Raw genomic sequence first — 20077 nt, forward strand, 5'->3', positions numbered from 1 at the left:
GCTTCCAACCCATTTCCACCACTTCCCACCCATTCTTTGATGCTTCCAAGCCGACTCCATCCGCTCACCGCCATCTTTCGTCTCTCCCAACCCATCCCCACCGCCCCGGCGCCGTTCCTCTTCCACCTCTTCCACCGCCGCCGCCGCCGCCAAAAAAAAACCAAACCCACCCCACCAGCAGAAGAAGAAGAAGGAGGAGGAGGAGGAGGAGAAGAAGAAGTCACGTTTCATTTTTGGATCTGGAATAGAAAAAGGCGCAGGTTGATGTTCTTGGCCGCCAGCAGTTTGTTGCACTCCACCGAGTCGACGATGGGCAGCGCCACGTAGTCGGTCTCGTTGGTCTCGTTGCTGAAGACGAAGTGGTAGATGACGGGGCGGATCTTCACGTCGTCGTAGGGCCCCTCGAGCAGGAGGAAGGAGCACTCCATGGGCGAGTTGACCTTGCTCTTGAGGATCAGCTGGAAGCTCAGCGTGCGCTTGCAGGACAGGTTGGGGTTGCGCTCGGAGTCGTTGACGCGCGCCTTCAGCACCCACGTCTGGTTGAGGACGGTGAGGCGCGGCGTCTCGTAGTAGAGGCGCGTGATGAAGTCGTCGGTGCGGTACGGGCGGAACTGCACCTCTGGTGGGGAGAGAAAGTTTGGGGTGAGAGAGGGGAGAAGGTTGGGAGAAGATTGGGAGAACGTTGGGAGAACATTGGGAGAACATTGGGAGAACATTGCGAGAACTTTGGGAGAACATCGGGAGAACATTGAGAGAACATCGGGAGAACATCGGGAGAACATTGGGAGAACTTTGGGAGAACGTTGGGAGAACATTGAGAGAACATCGGGAGAACGTCGGGAGAACATTGGGAGAACTTTGGGAGAACTTCAGGAGAACATTGGGAGAAGGTCGGGAGAACATTGGGAGAATGTCAGGAGAAGGTTGGGAGAATGTCAGGAGAAGGTCGGGAGAAGGTCGGGAGAACATTGGGAGAACGTTGGGAGAAGGTCGGGAGCACCAGGTCTGGTTGAGGACGGTGAGGCGCGGCGTCTCGTAGTAGAGGCGCGTGATGAAGTCGTCGGTGCGGTACGGGCGGAACTGCACCTCTGGTGGGGAGAGAAAGTTTGGGGTGAGAGAGGGGAGAAGGTTGGGAGAAGATCGGGAGAACATTGGGAGAACATCAGGAGAACTTTGGGAGAACGTCGGGAGAACATTGCGAGAACTTTGGGAGAACGTTGGGAGAACATTGAGAGAACTTTGGGAGAACGTCAAGAGAAGGTCGGGAGAACATTGGGAGAACATTGGGAGAACGTCAGGAGAACATTGCGAGAACATCGGGAGAACATCAGGAGAACATCTGGAGAATGTAGGGAGAACATTGGGAGAACATCGGGAGAACATTGGGAGAATGTCAGGAGAAGGTTGGGAGAACATTGGGAGAAGGTTGGGAGAACATTGAGAGAACGTCAGGAGAACATTGCGAGAACTTTGGGAGCACGTCAGGAGAACATCGGGGGAACATTGGGAGAACATTGGGAGAACATCAGGAGAAGGTTGGGAGAAGGTTGGGAGAACATTGGGAGAACATCAGGAGAAGGTTGGGAGAAGGTTGGGAGAACATTGAGAGAATGGGAGAACATCAGGAGAACGTCAGGAGAACATCGGGAGGACGTCAGGAGAACATCAGGACAACATTGAGAGAACTTTGGGACAACATTGAGAGAACATCGGGAGAACGTCAGGAGAACATTGGGAGAACCTCAGGAGAACTTTGGGAGAACGTCGGGAGAACATTGGGACAACATTGGGAGAACTTTGAGAGAACTTTGGGAGAACATCAGGAGAACGTTGGGAGAATGTTGGGAGAACATTGGGAGAACATCGGGAGAACGTCGGGAGAACTTCAGGAGAACATTGGGAGAACATTGGGAGAACATTGGGAGAACGTCAGGAGAACATTGGGAGAATGTCAGGAGAACGTCAGGAGAACGTTGGGAGAAGGTCAGGAGAACTTCAGGAGAACATTGGGATAGGGTGGGAATTGTCGCTGAGTTCCTGCTCAGCGCAACGTTCTGGAAGCCATCGATGGAATCTACAAGGATTCATCCTTGTCCTACAGAATTCCCAAAACTATCACCAGATCCTACAAGGATTCTCCAGGATCCTACAGAATTCCTGGAATTCTCATGGGATCCTACAAGGATTCGTCGTTATCCTGCAGAATTCCCAAAATTATCACCAGATCCCAAAAAAATGTCACCAGGATCCTACAGAATTCCCGGAATTATCATTGGATCCTACACGGATTCACCAGGAGCCTGGAGAATTCCTGGAATTATCATCAGATAAAGCACCTTCAAAAAACCCTTGGAGAACCTCATAAAACCTCCGGAAAACCTCAAAAAAACCTTCAGAAAACCCTGGAAAACCCTTGGAGAACCATGGAAAACCCTTGGAGAACCCCAAAAAACCTTCAGAAAGCCATGGAAAACCTTCAAAAAACCATGGAAAACCTTCAGAAACCAATGGAAAACCCTTGGAGAACCATGGAAAACCCTTGGAGAACCCATAAAACCTTCAGAAAGCCATGGAAAACCTTCAGAAAACCATGGAAACCCTTGGAGAACCCCATAAAAACCTTGGAAAACCATGGAAAACCCTTGGAGAACCTTCAGAAGACCCCAAAAAACTTATGGAAAACCATGGAAAACGCTTGGAGAACCCTTTAAAACCTTCATAAAACCATGGAAAACCCTTGGAGAACCCCATAAACCTCCAGGAAACCTCAAGAAACCTTCAAAAAAACCTTCAAAAAACCCCAAGAAACCTTCAGAAAACCACCCAAATTTCGTGGAATTTTGGGAATTTTGGGAAAACCATGGAAAACCCTTGGAGAACCTTCAGAAGACCCCATAAAACTTTTGGAAAACCATGGAAAACCCTTGGAGAACCCCATAAACCTTCAGGAAACCTCAAGAAACCTTCAAAAAAACCTTCAAAAAACCCCAAGAAACCTTCAGAAAACCACCCAAATTTCATGGAATTTTGGGAAATTTGGGAATTTTGGGATTTTTCTGGGGGTTCCTGTACCGGTGTAGCCGATCTTCTCGAAGCTGAGCAGGCTGAAGATGCTGTTGTAGAGCTGCATCTCCTTTTCCAGAAAAACCCAGGAAAACTTGGGAAAACCCCAAAAAACGTTTGGAAAACCTTCAGAAAACCCTGGAAAACCCCTGGAGAACCCCATGAAACCTTCAGAAAACCCCGGAAAACCTTCACGAAACCATGGAAAAGCCTTGGAGAACCCCATGAAAACCTTGGAAAACCATGGAAAACCTTGGAAAACCCTTGGAGAACCTTCAGAAGACCCCAAAAAACCTTCATGAAACCTCAAGAAACCTTCACGAAACCATGGAAAACCCTTGGAGAACCTTCAGAAGACCCAAAGAAACCTTCATGAAACCATGGAAAATCCTTGGAAAACCTTCAGAAGACCCCAAAAAACCTTCAGGAAACCATGGAAAATCCTTGGAAAACCTTCAGAAGACCCCAAAAAACCTTCAGGAAACCATGGGAAACCCTTGGAGAGCCCCATAAAACCTTTGGAGAACCATGGAAAACCCTTGGAGATCCCCAAAAAGCCTTTGGAAAAGCATGGAAAACCCTTGGAGAACCCATAAAACCTTCATAAAACCACGGAAAACCTTCAGAAACCAACGGAAAACCCTTGGAGAACCCCATGAAACCTTCATAAAACCATGGAAAACCTTCAGAAACCAACAGAAAACCCGTAGAGAACCTCATGAAACCTTCAGAAAACCCCATAAAACCTTCAGAAACCAACGGAAAACCCTTGGAGAACCATGGAAAACCCATGGAGAACCCATAAAACCTTCATAAAACCATGGAAAACCTTCAGAAAACCAAGGAAAACCCTTGGAGAACCTCATGAAACCTTCAGAAAACCCCATAAAACCTTTGGAGAACCATGGAAAACCCTTGGAGAACCCATAAAACCTTCCTAAAACCATGGAAAACCTTCAGGAAACCAAGGAAAACCCTTGGAGAACCCCATAAAACCTTCAGAAAACCCCATAAAACCTTCAGAATCCAACGGAAAACCCTTGGAGAACCCATAAAACCATGGAAAACCTTCAGAAACCAACGGAAAACCCTTGGAGAACCATGGAAAACCCTTGGAGAACCCCATAAAACCTTCAGAAAACCCCATAAAACCTTCATAAAACCATCACAATATGGTGGAATTTTTGGGAATTCTGGTGGGTTCCCGTACCGGTGTAGCCGATCTTCTCGAAGCTGAGCAGGCTGAAGATGCTGTTGTAGAGCTGCATCTCCTTCTTGCGCGTTTGGTCCATCTCGTCCAGGATCTCCATCAGCTCGTTGCCCGTCTTGGTGGGGTGGGAGCAGGCGGCCTCGTGCACCGAGAGCTCGTGGAAGGGACCCTGCCAGGGGCAGCCGATCCGCTGGAACTTGCACCGCGTCACCCTGCGGAAAACGCGGAATTCCGGGGAATTTGGGGAATTTTTGGGGAGTTTTTGGGAATTTTTTTGGAATTTTTGGGTATTTTTTTGGAATTTTGGGGTATTTTTTTTGAATTTTTGGGATTTTTTTTGGAATTTTTTTTAATTTTTTAGGAATTTTGGTGGGGTGAAAGAGGTGGGAAAGGTGGGAAATTTGGGAGAGAAATGGGAAAATTTGGGAGAAAAATGGAAAAACCAGATTGGAAATTTTGGGATGAATGTGGAAAATCAAAGTCGGAAATTTGGGAGAGAAATGGGAAATCAAGAGTGGAAATTTGGGAGAGAAAGGGAAAATTTGGGAGAAAAATGGGAAATCAGAGTGGGAAATTTGGGAGAGAAATGGGAAAATTTGGGAGAGAAATGGGAAATCAAGAGTGGGAAATTTTGGGGAAAATTTGGGACATTTTGGGGAAATTTTTGGGGAAATTTTTTGGGAGTTTTGGGGAAATTTTGGGGGAATTTTGGGGGAATTTTGGGGGAATTTGGGCACCGAGGAAGGGACCCTGCCAGGGGCAGCCGATCCGCTGGAACTTGCACCGCGTCACCCTGCGGAAAACGCGGAATTCCGGGGATTTTGGGGAAAATTTGGGACATTTTGGGCAAATTTTGGAGGGATTTTTGGGGATTTTTGGGAATTTTTGGGTATCTTTTAGGGATTTTGGTGGGGTGAGAGAGGTGGGAAAGGCGGGAAATTTGGGAGAGAAATGGGAAACCGAAGTCGGAAATTTGGGATAAATGTGGAAAATCGGAGTTGAAAATTTGGGAGAGAAATGGGAAATCGGAGTGGGAAATTTGGGATAAAAATGGGAAAATTTGGGAGAGAAATGGGAAATCAAGAGTGGAAATTTGGGATGGAAATGGAAAATCAGAGAGGGAGAATTTGGGAGAGAAATGGGAAAATTTGGGAGAAAAATGGGAAATCAAGAGTGGGAAATTTTGGGGAAAATTTGGGGGAATTTTGGGGGATTTTTGGGGAATTTTTGGGAATTTTTGGGGATTTTTGGGAATTTTTGGGGATTTTTGGGGATTTTTGGTGGGGTGAGAGAGGAAAGGTGGGAAATTTGGGAGAGAAATGGGAAAATTTGGGAAAGAAATGGGAAATCGGAGTGGGAAATTTGGGATAAAAATGGGAAAATTTGGGAGAGAAATGGGAAATCAGAGTGGGAAATTTGGGATAAAAATAGGAAAATTTGGGAGAGAAATGGGAAATCTGAGTCGGAAATTTGGGAAAAATGTGGAAAATTGGAGTTGGAAATTTGGGAGAGAAATGGAAAAATTTGGGAGAAAAATAGAAAACCAAAGTTGGAAATTTGGCATAAAAGTGGAAAATCAGAGTGGGAAATTTGGGAAAAATGTGGAAAATCGAGAGTGGAAATTTGGGATAAAAAATGGAAAATCAGATTGGAAAATTCGGGAGAGAAATGGAAAATCAAGAGTGGGAATTTGGGAAATTTTGGGGGAATTTGGGGAATTTTGGGGAATTTTTGGGGGAAATTTGCGGGAATTTGGGGGAATTTGGGATGGGAGAGGTGGGAAAGGCGGGAAATTTGGGAGAGAAATGGGAAACCAAAGTGGGAAATTTGGGATAAAAGTGGAAAATCGGGGTTGGAAATTTGGGAGAGAAATGGGAAAATTTGGGAGAGAAATGGGAAATCAGAGTGGGAAATTTGGGATAAAAATGGGGAAATTTGGGAGAGAAATGGGAAATCAAGAGTGGAAATTTGGGATGGAAATGGAAAATCAGAGTGGGAAAATTTGGGAGAGAAATGGGAAAATTTGGGAGAAAAATGGAAAATCAAGAGTGGGAAATTTTGGGGAAAATTTGGGGGATTTTTGGGGAATTTTGGGGGATTTTTGGGGAATTTTTGGGAATTTTTGGGGAATTTTTGGGAATTTTTGGGGATTTTTGGTGGGGTGAGAGAGGAAAGGTGGGAAATTTGGGAGAGAAATGGGAAACCGAAGTCGGAAATTTGGGATAAATGTGGAAAATCGATGTGGGAAATTTGGGAGAGAAATGGGAAAATTTGGGAAAGAAATGGGAAATCGGAGTGGGAAATTTGGGATAAAAATGGGAAAATTTGGGAGAGAAATGGGAAATCAAGACTGGGAAAATTTGGGAGAGAAACGGGAAAATTTGGGAGTGAAATGGAAAATCAAGAGTGGGAAATTTTGGGGAAAATTTAGGAAATTTTGGGGAAATTTTGGGGGAATTTGGGGGAATTTTTGGGGAAATTTTTTGGGAGTTTTGGGGGAATTTTGGGGGAATTTTGGGGGAATTTGGGCACCGAGAGCTCGTGGAAGGGACCCTGCCAGGGGCAGCCGATCCAATGGGACTTGCACCGCGTCACCCTGCGGAAAACGCGGAATTCTGGGGATTTTTGGGGAAAATTTGGGACATTTTGGGCAAATTTTGGAGGGATTTTTGGGGATTTTTGGGAATTTTTGGGTATTTTTTAGGGATTTTGGTGGGGTGAGAGAGGTGGGAAAGGTGGGAAATTTGGGAGAGAAATGGGAACATTTGGGAGAAAAATGGAAAATCAAGAGTGGGAAATTTTGGGGAAAATTTGGGAAATTTTGGGGAAATTTTTGGGGGAATTTGGGGGAATTTTTGGGGAAATTTTTTGGGAGTTTTGGGGAATTTTGGGGGAATTTTGGGGGAATTTGGGCACCGAGAGCTCGTGGAAGGGACCCTGCCAGGGGCAGCCGATCCAATGGGACTTGCACTGCGGCACCCTGCGGAAAACGCGGAATTCCGGGGATTTTGGGAATTTTTGGGGAATTTTTGGGATTTTTTTTGGAATTTTTGGGTATTTTTTAGGGATTTTGGTGGGGTGAGAGAGGTGGGAAAGGTGGGAAATTTGGGAGAGAAATGGGAAACCGAAGTCGGAAATTTGGGATAAAAATGGAAAATCAAGAGTGGAAATTTGGGAGAACTTTTAGGTGGGAAACCAACCCGAAACCTCCAAAAACCACCACAAAACCCCCAAAAATCCCAAAAAGAATTCCCAAAAAATTCCCAACCTCTCCTAACAATTCCTCTGGTGGAGCTCCAAGGAACATCTCAAGAACTTTTAGGTGGGCAACCATCGCGAAACTGCCGAAAACCACCACAAAACCCCCAAAAAATCCCAAAAAATCCCAAAAAATTCCCAAAAAATTCCTAGCCTGCCCTAACCCTTTCTCTGGTGCTGCTCCAAGGAACATCTCAAGAACTTCTAGGTGGGCAACCATCACGAAATCGCCAAAAACCACCACAAAACCCTCAAAAAACCCAAAAAAATGCCAAAAAAATTCCCAAAAAATCCCCAAAAAAATCCCAAAAAATTCCCAAAACATTCCCAAACTTCCCGACCTGTCCTGGCACTCCTCCTTCTGGTGTCGCTCGAGCAGAGCAGAGGAACTGGTGCTGCTCCCAGGAACATCTCAAGAACTTTTAGGTGGGAAACCATCATGAAAACCACCAAAAACCACCAAAACCCACCAAGAAACCCCCAAAAATCCCAAAAAATCCCAAAAATTCCCAACCTCTCCTAACCCTTTCTCTGCTGCTGCTCCAAGGAACATCTCAAGAACTTTTAGGTGGGCAACCATCGTGAAACCGCCAAAAACCACCAAGAAACCCCCAAAAATCCCAAAAAATCCCAAAAATTCCCAACCTCTCCTAATCCTTTCTCTGGTGCTGCTCCAAGGAACATCTCAAGAACTTTTAGGTGGGCAACCATCGCGAAACCGCCAAAAACCACCAAGAAACCCCCAAAAATCCCAAAAAAATGCCAAAAAAATTCCCAAAAAATCCCCAAAAAAATCCCAAAAAATTCCCAAAACATTCCCGAACTTCCCGACCTGTCCTGGCACTCCTCCTTCTGGTGTCGCTCGAGCAGAGCAGAGGAACTGGTGCTGCTCCAAGGAACATCTCAAGAACTTTTAGGTGGGCAACCATCGCGAAACCGCCAAAAACCACCACAAAACCCCCAAAAATTCCCAAAAAATCCCCCAAAAAAATCCCAACCTCTCCTAACCGTTTCTCTGGTGCTGCCCCAAGGAACATCTCAAGAACTTCTAGGTGGGCAACCATCGCGAAACCACCAAAAACCACCAAGAAACCCCCAAAAATCCTAAAAATCACCACAAAACCTGGAAAAAAAATCCCCAAAAAATCCCAAAAAATTCCCAAAAACATTCCCGAACTTCCCGACCTGTCCTGGCATTCCTCCTTCTGGTGTCGCTCGAGCAGATCAGAGGAACTGGTGCTGCTCCCAGGAACATCTCAAGAACTTTTAGGTGGGAAACCATCATGAAAACACCAAAAACCACCAAGACAACCCCAAAAAAATCCCAAAATCTCCCAAAAAATCCCAAAAAATTCCAAAAATCCATTCTCCATCTCTCATCTATCCTCACACTCTCTTTGGTGGCTCTCCAAGGAACATCTCAAGAACTTTTAGGTGGGCAACCATCGCGAAACCACCAAAAACCACCACAAAACCCCCAAAAAAATCACCAAAAATCACCAAAAATCACCACAAAACCTGGAAAAAAATCCCCAAAAAAATCCCAAAAAATTCCCAAAACATTCCCAAACTTCCCGACCTGTCCTGGCACTCCTCCTTCTGGTGTCGCTCGAGCAGAGCAGAGGAACTGGTGCTGCTCCCAGGAACATCTCAAGAACTTTTAGGTGGGCAACCATCCCAAAACCACCAAAAACCACCAAAACCCACCAAGAAACCCCCAAAACTCCCAAAAAATCCCCAAAAATTCCCAAAAAATTCCCAACCTCTCCTAACCCTTTCTCTGCTGCTGCTCCCAGGAACATCTCAAGAACTTTTAGGTGGGCAACCATCCCGAAACCGCCAAAAACCACCAAGAAACCCCCAAAAATCCCAAAAAAATGCCAAAAAAATTCCCAAAAAATCCCCAAAAAAATCCCAAAACATTCCCGAACTTCCCGACCTGTCCTGGCACTCCTCCTTTTGCTGGTGCTCGAGCAGAGCAGAGGAACTGGTGCTGCTCCCAGGAACATCTCAAGAACTTTTAGGTGGGCAATCATCCCAAAACCGCCAAAAACCACCACAAAAATCCCAAAAATCCCAAAAAAATTACCGAAAAATCCCAAAACATTCCAAAAAATCCTAAAAAAATCCCAAAATCTATTCTCCATCTCTCATCTATGTCCACACTCTCTTTGGTGGCTCTTCAAGGAACATCTCAAGAACTTTTAGGTGGGCAACCATTGCGAAACCACCAAAAACCACCTAGAAACCCCAAAAAATCCCCAAAAAATCCCCAAAAAATTCCCAAAAAATTCCCAACCTCTCCTAACCCTTTCTCTGCTGCTGCCCCAAGGAACATCTCAAGAACTTCTAGGTGGGCAACCATCGCGAAACCGCCAAAAACCTCCCGAAAACCACCAAAAAACCACCGAAAATCACCAGAAAACCTGGCAAAAAAAATCCCCAAAAAATCCCAAAAAATTCCCAAAACATTCCCAAACTTCCCGACCTGTCCTGGCACTCCTCCTTCTGGTGTCGCTCGAGCAGGGAGCGGGGGAACTGGTGCTGCTCCCAGGAACATCTCAAGAACTTTTAGGTGGGAAACCATCCCAAAACCGCCAAAAACCACCAAAACCCACCAAGAAACCCCCAAAAATCCCAAAAAATCCCAAAAATTCCCAACCTCTCCTAACCCTTTCTCTGGTGCTGCTCCAAGGAACATCTCAAGAACTTTTAGGTGGGCAACCATCGCGAAACCGCCAAAAACCACCAAGAAACCCCCAAAAATCCCAAAAAATCCCCAAAAAATTCCCAACCTCTCCTAACCCTTTCTCTGCTGCTGCCCCAAGGAACATCTCAAGAACTTTTAGGTGGGCAACCATCCCAAAACCGCCAAAAATCACCAAAACCCACCAAGAAACCCCCAAAAATCCCAAAAAATCCCAAAAAATTCCCAACCTCTCCTAACCCTTTCTCTGCTGCTGCTCCCAGGAACATCTCAAGAACTTTTAGGTGGGAAACCATCCCAAAACCACCAAAAATTACCAAGAAACCCCCAAAAAATCCCCAAAATTCACCAAAAATCACCAGAAAACCTGGAAAAAAAATCCCAAAAAATCCCTAAAAATTCCCAAAAACATTCCCGAACTTCCCGACCTGTCCTGGCACTCCTCCTTCTGGTGGTGCTCGAGCAGAGCAGAGGAACTGCTGCTGCTCCCAGGAACATCTCAAGAACTTTTAGGTGGGCAACCATCCCAAAACCGCCAAAAACCACCACAAAAATCCCAAAAATCCCAAAAAAATGACCGAAAAATCCCAAAACATTCCAAAAAATCCTAAAAAAATCCCAAAATCTATTCTCCATCTCTCATCTATGTCCACACTCTCTTTGGTGGCTCTTCAAGGAACATCTCAAGAACTTTTAGGTGGGCAACCATTGCGAAACCACCAAAAACCACCACAAAACCCTCAAAAAACCCAAAAAAATGCCAAAAAAATTCCCAACCTCTCCTAACCCTTTCTCTGCTGCTGCCCCAAGGAACATCTCAAGAACTTTTAGGTGGGCAACCATCGCGAAACCGCCAAAAACCTCCCGAAAACCACCAAAAAACCACCGAAAATCACCAGAAAACCTGGAAAAAAATCCCAAAAAATTCCCAAAAAATTCCCAAACTTCCCGACCTGTCCTGGCACTCCTCCTTCTGGTGTCGCTCGAGCAGGGAGCGGGGGAACTGGCGGGCGCAGAAGCCGCACTCGGCCGGCAGCTCGCTGACCGCCTTCTCCACGGCCAGGTTGCGGCAGCAGAGGCTCTTGGAGATCTCGCAGCGGCAGTTGGGGCACGTGGCCTGCTCCTCCTTCAGCCGCGAGTCGGCCAGCAGGTGGATGAAGCAGCCCGCGCACATCAGGTGCCCGTTGGTGCACTGCGGGATTCCAAAAAAAAATTGGGAATTTTTAGGGATTTTTAGGGATTTTTAAGGGATTTTTAGGGATTTTTAGCAGTGGTGGAATGTGTTGTTGGGGTTGGAGAAGGGAAACTGAGGCACGGGGCGGGCATTTGATTCCCCATTGGTTCCGCACCTCCCACTGGACATTCCCACTCATTCCCTATTTCCCATTGGAATTCCCCATTGGAATTCCCCATTAATATTTCCCATTAATGCCCATTTCCCATTGATCCCCATTGATTCCCCATTGATTCCCAATTTCCCCATTGGAATTCCCCATTGATTCCCAGTTCCCCATTGGAATTTCCCATTGGAATTCCCCATTGATCCCAAATTTCCCATTGGAATTTCCCATTGCAATTCCCCATTAAATCCCCATTTCCCATTGATCCCCATTGATTCCCAATTTCCCATTGGAATTCCACATTGATTTCCCATTGGAATTTTCCATTGGAATTCCCAAATGGAATTCCCCATTGATTCCCCACTGATTCCCAATTTCCCTACTGGAATTCCCCATTGATCCCCAATTCCCATTGGAATTTCCCATCCATTCCCATTTCCCAGCAGGTGGATGAAGCAGCCCGCGCACATCAGGTGCCCGTTGGTGCACTGCGGGATTCCAAAAAAAAATTGGGAATTTTTAGGGATTTTTTAGGGATTTTTAGGGATTTTTAGCAGTGGTGGAATGTGTTGTTGGGGTTGGAGAAGGGAAACTGAGGCACGGTTGGTGATGCTGGTGTTGGAGCTCAATTGATTCCCAATTTTCCCCATTGGAACTCCCCATTGGAATTTCCCATTGATTCCCAATTTCCCAGTGGAATTTCCCACTGGAATTTCCCATTGATTCCCCATTAATTCCCCATTTCCCATTGATCCACATTGATCGCCATTGATTCCCAATTCCTCATTGGAATTCCACATTGATTCCCCATTGGAATTTCCCATTGGAATTTCCCATTGGAATCCTCCATAGATTCCCTATTCCCCATTGGAATTTCCCACTGGAATTCCCCATTTCCCATTGATTCCCCATTGATTCCCAATTTCCCCATTGGAATTCCCCATTGATCCCCAATTTCCCATTGGAATTCCCCATTGATTCCCCATTTCCCATTGATCCACATTGATTGCCATTGATTCCCAATTCCTCATTAGAATTCCACATTGATTCCCCATTGGAATTCCCCATTGCAATTTCCCATTGGAATCCTCCATAGATTCCCTATTCCCCATTGGAATTTCCCACTGGAATTCCCCATTTCCCATTGATCCCCATTGATTCCCTATTGATTCCCATTTCCCCATTGATCCCCATTGATTCCCTATTGATTACCAATTTCCCATTGATTCCCCATTGATTCCCAATTTCCCCATTGGAATTCCCCATTGATTCCCAATTTCCCCATTGGAATTCCCCATTGATCCCCAATCCCCATTGGAATTTCCCATCCATTCCCATTTCCCAGCAGGTGGATGAAGCAGCCCGCGCACATCAGGTGCCCGTTGGTGCACTGCGGGATTCCAAAAAAAAATTGGGAATTTTTAGGGATTTTTAGGGATTTTTAAGGGATTTTTAGGGATTTTTAGGGATTTTTAGCAGTGGCGGAATGTGTTGTTGGGGTTGGAGAAGGGAAACTGAGGCACGGTTGGTGATGCTGGTGGTGGAGCTCAATTGATTCCCAATTTCCCATTGGAATTCCACATTGATTCCCCATTGGAATTTTCCACTGGAGTTTCCCCATTGGAATTCCCCGTTGATCCCCAATTTCCCATTGGAATTCCCCATTGATTCTCCATTTCCCATTGATCCACATTGATCGCCATTGATTCCCAATTCCTCATTGGAATTCCCCATTGGAATTTCCCATTGGAATCCTCCATTGATTCCCTATTCCCCATTGGAATTTCCCACTGGAATTCCCCATTTCCCATTGATCCCCATTGATTCCCCATTGATTCCCCATTTCCCCATTGGAATACCCCATTGATCCCCAATCCCCATTGGAATTTCCCATTGGAATCCTCCATAGATTCCCTATTCCCCATTGGAATTTCCCACTGGAATTCCCCATTTCCCATTGATTCCCCATTTATTCCCCATTGATTCCCATTTCCCCATTGATTCCCCATTGATTCCCAATTTCCCCACTGGAATTCCCCATTGATCCCCAATTCCCAATGGAATTTCCCATCCATTCCCATTTCCCAGCAGGTGGATGAAGCAGCCCGCACACATCAGGTGCCCGTTGGTGCACTGCGGGATTCCAAAAAAAAATTGGGAATTTTTAGGGATTTTTTAGCGATTTTTAGGGATTTTTAGCAGTGGTGGAATGTGTTGTTGGGGTTGGAGAAGGGAAACTGAGGCACGGTTGGTGATGCTGGTGGTGGAGCTCAATTGATTCCCAATTTTCCCCATTGGAACTCCCCATTGGAATTTGCCATTGATTCCCAATTTCCCATGGAATTTCCCATTGATCCCAAATTTCCCATTGGAATTTCCCATTGGAATTCCCCATTGATTCCCCATTTCCCATTGATCCCCATTGATTCCCAATTTCCCATTGGAATTCCCCATTGATTCCCAATTTCCCATTGGAATTCCCCATTGATTCCCAATTCCCCATTGGAATTTCCCAGTAGAATTCCCCATTAATTTCCCATTTCCCATTGATCCCCATTGATCCCCAATTTCCCATTGATTTCCGATTGATTTCAATTCCCTTTGATCCTCATTAATTCCCCATTATTTCCCTATTGATCCCCATTGATCCCCATTCCCACTGATTCCCCATTGATTCCCCATTGATTCCCAAATTTCCCATTGATCCCCCATTGATCCCCATTGATTCCCAATTTCCCATTGATCCCCATTGATCCCCATTCCCACTGATTCCCCATTGATTCCCCATTGATTCCCAATTTCCCATTGATTCCCCATTGATTCCAAATTTCCCATTGATCCCCATTGATCCCCATTCCCACTGATCCCCCATTGATTCCCCATTGATTTCCAATTTCCCATTGATCCCCATTGATCCCCATTGATCCCAAATTTCCCATTGATCCCCATTGATCCCCATTGATCCCCATTTTCCCATTGGAATTCCCCATTGATCCCCATTGATCCCAAATTTCCCATTGATCCCCCATTGATCCCCATTGATTCCCAAATTTCCCATTGGTTCCCATTGATCCCCATTGATCCTCATTGATCCCCATTGATCCCAGGCTGGAATCAGATCTGGGATTTAATTAATCCCAGGATTTAATTAAAATCTGCATTTAATAAACTCTGTCATTATTAAATCCCAGGATTTAATTAAATCGGGATTTAATTAAATCTGGGTTTAATTAATCCCAGGATCAAATTAAAATCTGCATTTAATTAAGTTTGTCTTTAATTAATCCCAGGATTTGTTTAAAATCTGGATTTAATTTAATCTGGGTTTAATTAATCCCAGGATTTAATTAAACCTGGGATTTAATTTAATCTGGGTTTAATTAATGCCAGGATGGGATCAGATCCATTAATTAATCCAGGGATTAATTAATTCTGGAGTCTCGCTAATCCCAGGTTTAATGAACCCCTGGATTTAATTCCATCCTGGCATTAATTAATCCCAGGATTAATTAAATCCCGGGATTAATTAAATCCCAGAATTAATTACATCCCTGATTTAAGTAATTAAATCCCAGGTTTAATTAATCCCTGGATTTAATTCCATCCTAGGATTAATTAACCCCAGAATTAAATGAATTTAATTAATTAATTGATTAGTCCCAGAGCTAACTAATCAATCCCTGAACCAATCAATCAATCAATTAATCAATTAATTTGATCACAATTTGGGGTTAATTAATCACAATTTTAATTAATCCCAAAATTAATTAACAAATCCAAGCTTTAATTAATTACATTAATTAATTTAATTACTTAATTAACAAACCCCAGACCTACCTAATCAATCCCTGAACCAATCAATCAATTAATTGGATCCAAATTTGCAATTAATTAATCCCATCTTTGATTAACAAATCCCAGTTTTAATTAATTCAATACATTTCATTTAATTAATTTAATTACTTAATTAACAAACCCCAGACCTAACTAATCGATCCCTGAAGCAATCCACCAATCAATTAATTGTATTCAAATTTGGGATTAATCAATCCCATCTTTAATTCAATTAATTAAATTAGTTAATTTCATTAATTAACAACTCCCAGTTTAAATTAATTCAATTAATTTAATTTCATTGATTTAATTAATCTAAATAAATTACTTAATTAACAAACCCCAGACTGAACTAATCAATCCCTGAACCGATCAAATAATTGGATCCCAATTTTGGATTAATCAGTCCCAGCTTTAATTTAATTAATTTAATTCCTTATTTAATTCAGTTAATTAAGACATCCCAGTTTTAATTCATGTAATTAATTAATCCAATTAAATCCATTTATTCAATTACGTCATTAAGCCCAGACCTAACTAATCAATCACTGAATCAATCAATCAATCAACCAATCCATCAACCAATCAATCAATCAATCAATCATTAATTGGCTCCATTATTAATTAATCCCCAATTAATTCCTCCAGCCTCGCCTTGGTGGCCCTGAGGACAGTTTGGTGGCCCAGGGAGGTGACAGGGCCACCCAAGGGTGACAGGGACACCCAAAGGTGACAGGGACACCCAAGGGTGACAGGGACACCAAAGGTGACAGGGACACCCAAGGGTGACAGGGACACCTAAGGGTGACAGGGACACGTAAGGGTGACAGGGACACGTAAGGGGGTGACAGGGACACCCAAGGGGGTGACAGGGACACCAAAGGTGACAGGGACACCCAAGGGTGACAGGGACACCTAAGGGTGACAGGGACACGTAAGGGTGACAGGGACACGTAAGGGGGTGACAGGGACACCCAAGGGGGTGACAGGGACACCAAAGGTGACAGGGACACCCAAAGGTGACAGGGACACCCAAGGGTGACAGGGACACCCCAGGGGGGTGTGGCAGTGCCACCTCAGCTCTGTCCCCATGTCCCCAAGAGGGTGGCACTGTCCCCACGCCCCCAAATCCCTCTCCCCTGTCCCCAAGGGGTGTCCTGGTGTCCCCAAGGGGTGTCCCAGTGCCACCACCACGTGTCCCCATGTCCCCAAATCCCCTCAGGACATCTCCTGGTGCCACCTTGGGGTGTCCCAGTGCCACCAGCGCCTGTCCCGTGTCCCCAAATCCCCAAATCCCTGTCCCCGTCCCCATGTCCCCAGTGCCACCACCTCCTGTCCCTGTCCCCAAATCCCTGTCCCTGTCCCCAAGGGGTGTCCTGGTGTCCCCACAGGGGTGCCCCAGTGCCACCACCTCCTGTCCCCATGTCCCCAAACCCCCAAATCCCTGTCCCATGTCCCCAAGGGGTGTCCTGGTGTCCCCTAGGGGTGTCCTGGTGCCACCTGGGGATGTCCTGGTGCCACCAGTGCCTGTCCCCAAATCCCTGTCCCACGACTCCAAATCCCTGTCCCCATGTCTGCAAGCGATGTCCCCATGTCCCCAAATCCCTGTCCCATGTCCCCACAGGGGTGTCTTGGTGCCACCACCACTGTCCCCATGTCCCCATGTCCCCAAATCCCCAAATCCCTGTCCCATGTCCCCAAATCGATGTCCCCATATCCCCAAGGGGTGTCCTGGTGTCCCCAAGGGGTGTCCCAGTGCCACCACCACTGTCCCCATGTCCCCAAATCCCCAAATCCCTGTCCCCAAATCCCTGTCCCCATGTCCCCAGTGCCACCACCACTGTCCCCATGTCCCCAAATCGATGTCCCCATATCCCCAAGGGGTGTCCCAGTGCCACCACCTCCTGTCCCCATGTCCCAAATCCCTGTCCCCAAATCCCCATGTCCCCAAATCCCTGTCCCATGTCCCCACAGGGGTGTCCCAGCGCCACCCCCAGTGTCCCCACGTCCCCAAATCCCCAAATCCCTGTCCCCATGTCCCCAGTGCCACCACCACTGTCCCCATGTCCCCAAATCCCCAAATCCCTGTCCCATGTCCCCAGTGCCACCACCACTGTCCCCATGTCCCCAAATCCCTGTCCCCTGTCCCCAAGGGGTGTCCCAGTGCCACCACCACTGTCACCATGTTCCCAAATCCCTGTCCCCAAATCGATGTCCCCATATCCCCAAGGGGTGTCCTGGTGCCACCACCTCATGTCCCCATGTCCCCATGTCCCAAATCCCTGTCCCATGTCCCCACAGGGGTGTCCCGGTGCCACCCCCACTGTCCCCATGTCCCCAAATCCCCAAATCCCTGTCCCCATGTCCCCAGTGCCACCCCCACTGTCCCCATGTCCCCATGTCCCCATGTCCCCAAATCCCTGTCCCCAAATCGATGTCCCCATATCCCCAAGGGGTGTCCTGGTGTCCCCAAGGGGTGTCCCAGTGCCACCACCTCCTGTCCCCATGTCCCAAATCCCTGTCCCCAAATCCCCATGTCCCCAAATCTCTTTCCCAAAATCCCCAAATCCCTGTCCCATGTCCCCACAGGGGTGTCCCAGTGCCACCACCACTGTCCCCATGTCCCCAAATCCCCAAATCCCTGTCCCCATGTCCCCAGTGCCACCACCACTGTCCCCATGTCCCTAAATCCCTGTCCCATGTCCCCACAGGGGTGTCCGAGTGCCACCACCTCCTGTCCCCATGTCCCCAAATCCCCAAATCCCTGTCCCCATGTCCCCAGTGCCACCCCCAGTGTCCCCATGTCCCCAAATCCCCAAATCCCTGTCCCCAAATCCCTGTCCCCATGTCCCCAGTGCCACCACCACTGTCCCCATGTCCCCAAATCCCCAAATCCCTGTCCCCTGTCCCCAGTGCCACCCCCAGTGTCCCCATGTCCCCAAATCCCTGTCCCCATGTCCCCAGTGCCACCCCCACTGTCCCCATGTCCCCAAATCCCCAAATCCCTGTCCCCAAATTCCTGTCCCCATGTCCCCGGTGTCACCCCCAGTGTCCCCATGTCCCCAAATCCCTGTCCCATGTCCCCAAGGGGTGTCCCAGTGCCACCACCACTGTCACCATGTTCCCAAATCCCTGTCCCCAAATCGATGTCCCCATATCCCCAAGGGGTGTCCTGGTGTCCCCAAGGGGTGTCCCAGTGCCACCACCTCCTGTCCCCATGTCCCAAATCCCTGTCCCCAAATCCCCATGTCCCCAAATCTCTGTCCCAAAATCCCCAAATCCCTGTCCCCTGTCCCCACAGGGGTGTCCCAGTGCCACCCCCAGTGTCCCCATGTCCCCAAATCCCCAAATCCCTGTCCCCATGTCCCCAGTGCCACCACCACTGTCCCCATGTCCCTAAATCCCTGTCCCATGTCCCCACAGGGGTGTCCCAGTGCCACCACCACTGTCCCCATGTCCCCAAATCCCCAAATCCCTGTCCCCATGTCCCCAGCGCCACCCCCAGTGTCCCCATGTCCCCAAATCCCCAAATTCCTGTCCCCAAATCCCTGTCCCCATGTCCCCAGTGCCACCCCCAGTGTCCCCATGTCCCCAAATCCCCAAATTCCTGTCCCCAAATCCCTGTCCCCATGTCCCCAGTGCCACCCCCAGTGTCCCCATGTCCCCAAATCCCCAAATCCCTGTCCCCATGTCCCCAGTGCCACCACCACTGTCCCCATGTCCCCAAATCCCTGTCCCATGTCCCCACAGGGATGTCCCAGTGCCACCCCCAGTGTCCCCATGTCCCCAAATCCCCAAATCCCTATCCCCAAATCCCTGTCCCCATGTCCCCAGTGCCACCACCACTGTCCCCATGTCCCCAAATCCCCAAATCCCTATCCCCAAATCCCTGTCCCCATGTCCCCAGCGCCACCCCCAGTGTCCCCATGTCCCCAAATCTCTGTCCCCAAATCCCCAAATCCCTGTCCCCATGTCCCCAGCGCCACCCCCACTGTCCCCATGTCCCCGTTCCCCCCCGTACCTGGTAGACGGAGGCCTTGGGCAGGTCGAGGCACACGGTGCAGCAGAGCACGGAGTGCAGCCGCTCCTCCAGCTTCACGCTGCCCGCCGCCCCCTCCGCTCCGCCGCCGCCGCCGCCGCCGCCGCTGCCGGCCGCCCTCAGCCGCTTCTTGGGCGGCGCGTCCGGATCGCCGCCCGCCTCCAGCAGCAGCGCCGCCGCCTCCTCGCCGCTCTCCGCCGCTCCTCCTCCTCCTCCTCCTCCGCTGATCCCGGCCGCGGGTGCGGGAGCGGGCGCCGAGGGGGCGGAGGGAGCGGCGGGGCCGCCGCCATCGCGCTCCTCCGGCCCCGACATCGCCGCCGCCATCGCCGCCTCACCCCGCCGCCATCTTGGCCGCCCTCACGGCTTCCTCCCTCCCGCCCTCCCTCGGGGCGGGGGGTGCGGCCAATGGGAAGCGGCCAGGGGCGGGGCGAGGGGGGAGGGAGCCAATGGGATTGGGAGGAGGGTGGAGCGATGGGTGAGGCGGCCAATGGGAGGGGGAGGTGGGCGGTGGGATGGGGAGGGAGGGTGGGGGGTGGTGGGGGCGGGGCTCGGTGACGTCACGGAAGGGGTGGGCCAATGGGAGGGGTGGGGGCGGGGCTTGGGGGGAGAGGGCGGGGGGCGCGCGG

At 48.2% G+C, this 20077-nt stretch overlaps 1 protein-coding gene across 1 annotated transcript; it reads right to left on the reverse strand.

The window, feature by feature from the left end:
• Positions 1-208: 208 nt before the first annotated feature.
• On the reverse strand, positions 209-19809 carry ZFTRAF1 (zinc finger TRAF-type and ring finger containing 1). Its single transcript, XM_077781712.1, has 4 exons — positions 19434-19809; positions 11192-11430; positions 4274-4485; positions 209-619 (listed from the first exon to the last, which is right to left on the reverse strand). Exons 1-4 carry the CDS (start codon positions 19773-19775, stop codon positions 228-230), a joined length of 1185 nt encoding a protein of 394 aa, XP_077637838.1. The 5' UTR covers positions 19776-19809; the 3' UTR covers positions 209-227.
• Positions 19810-20077: the final 268 nt, after the last annotated feature.

The sequence above is a fragment of the Lonchura striata genome, chromosome 1 (assembly GCF_046129695.1).
Source record: "Lonchura striata isolate bLonStr1 chromosome 1, bLonStr1.mat, whole genome shotgun sequence".
NCBI classification, from domain to species: Eukaryota; Metazoa; Chordata; class Aves; order Passeriformes; family Estrildidae; genus Lonchura; species Lonchura striata.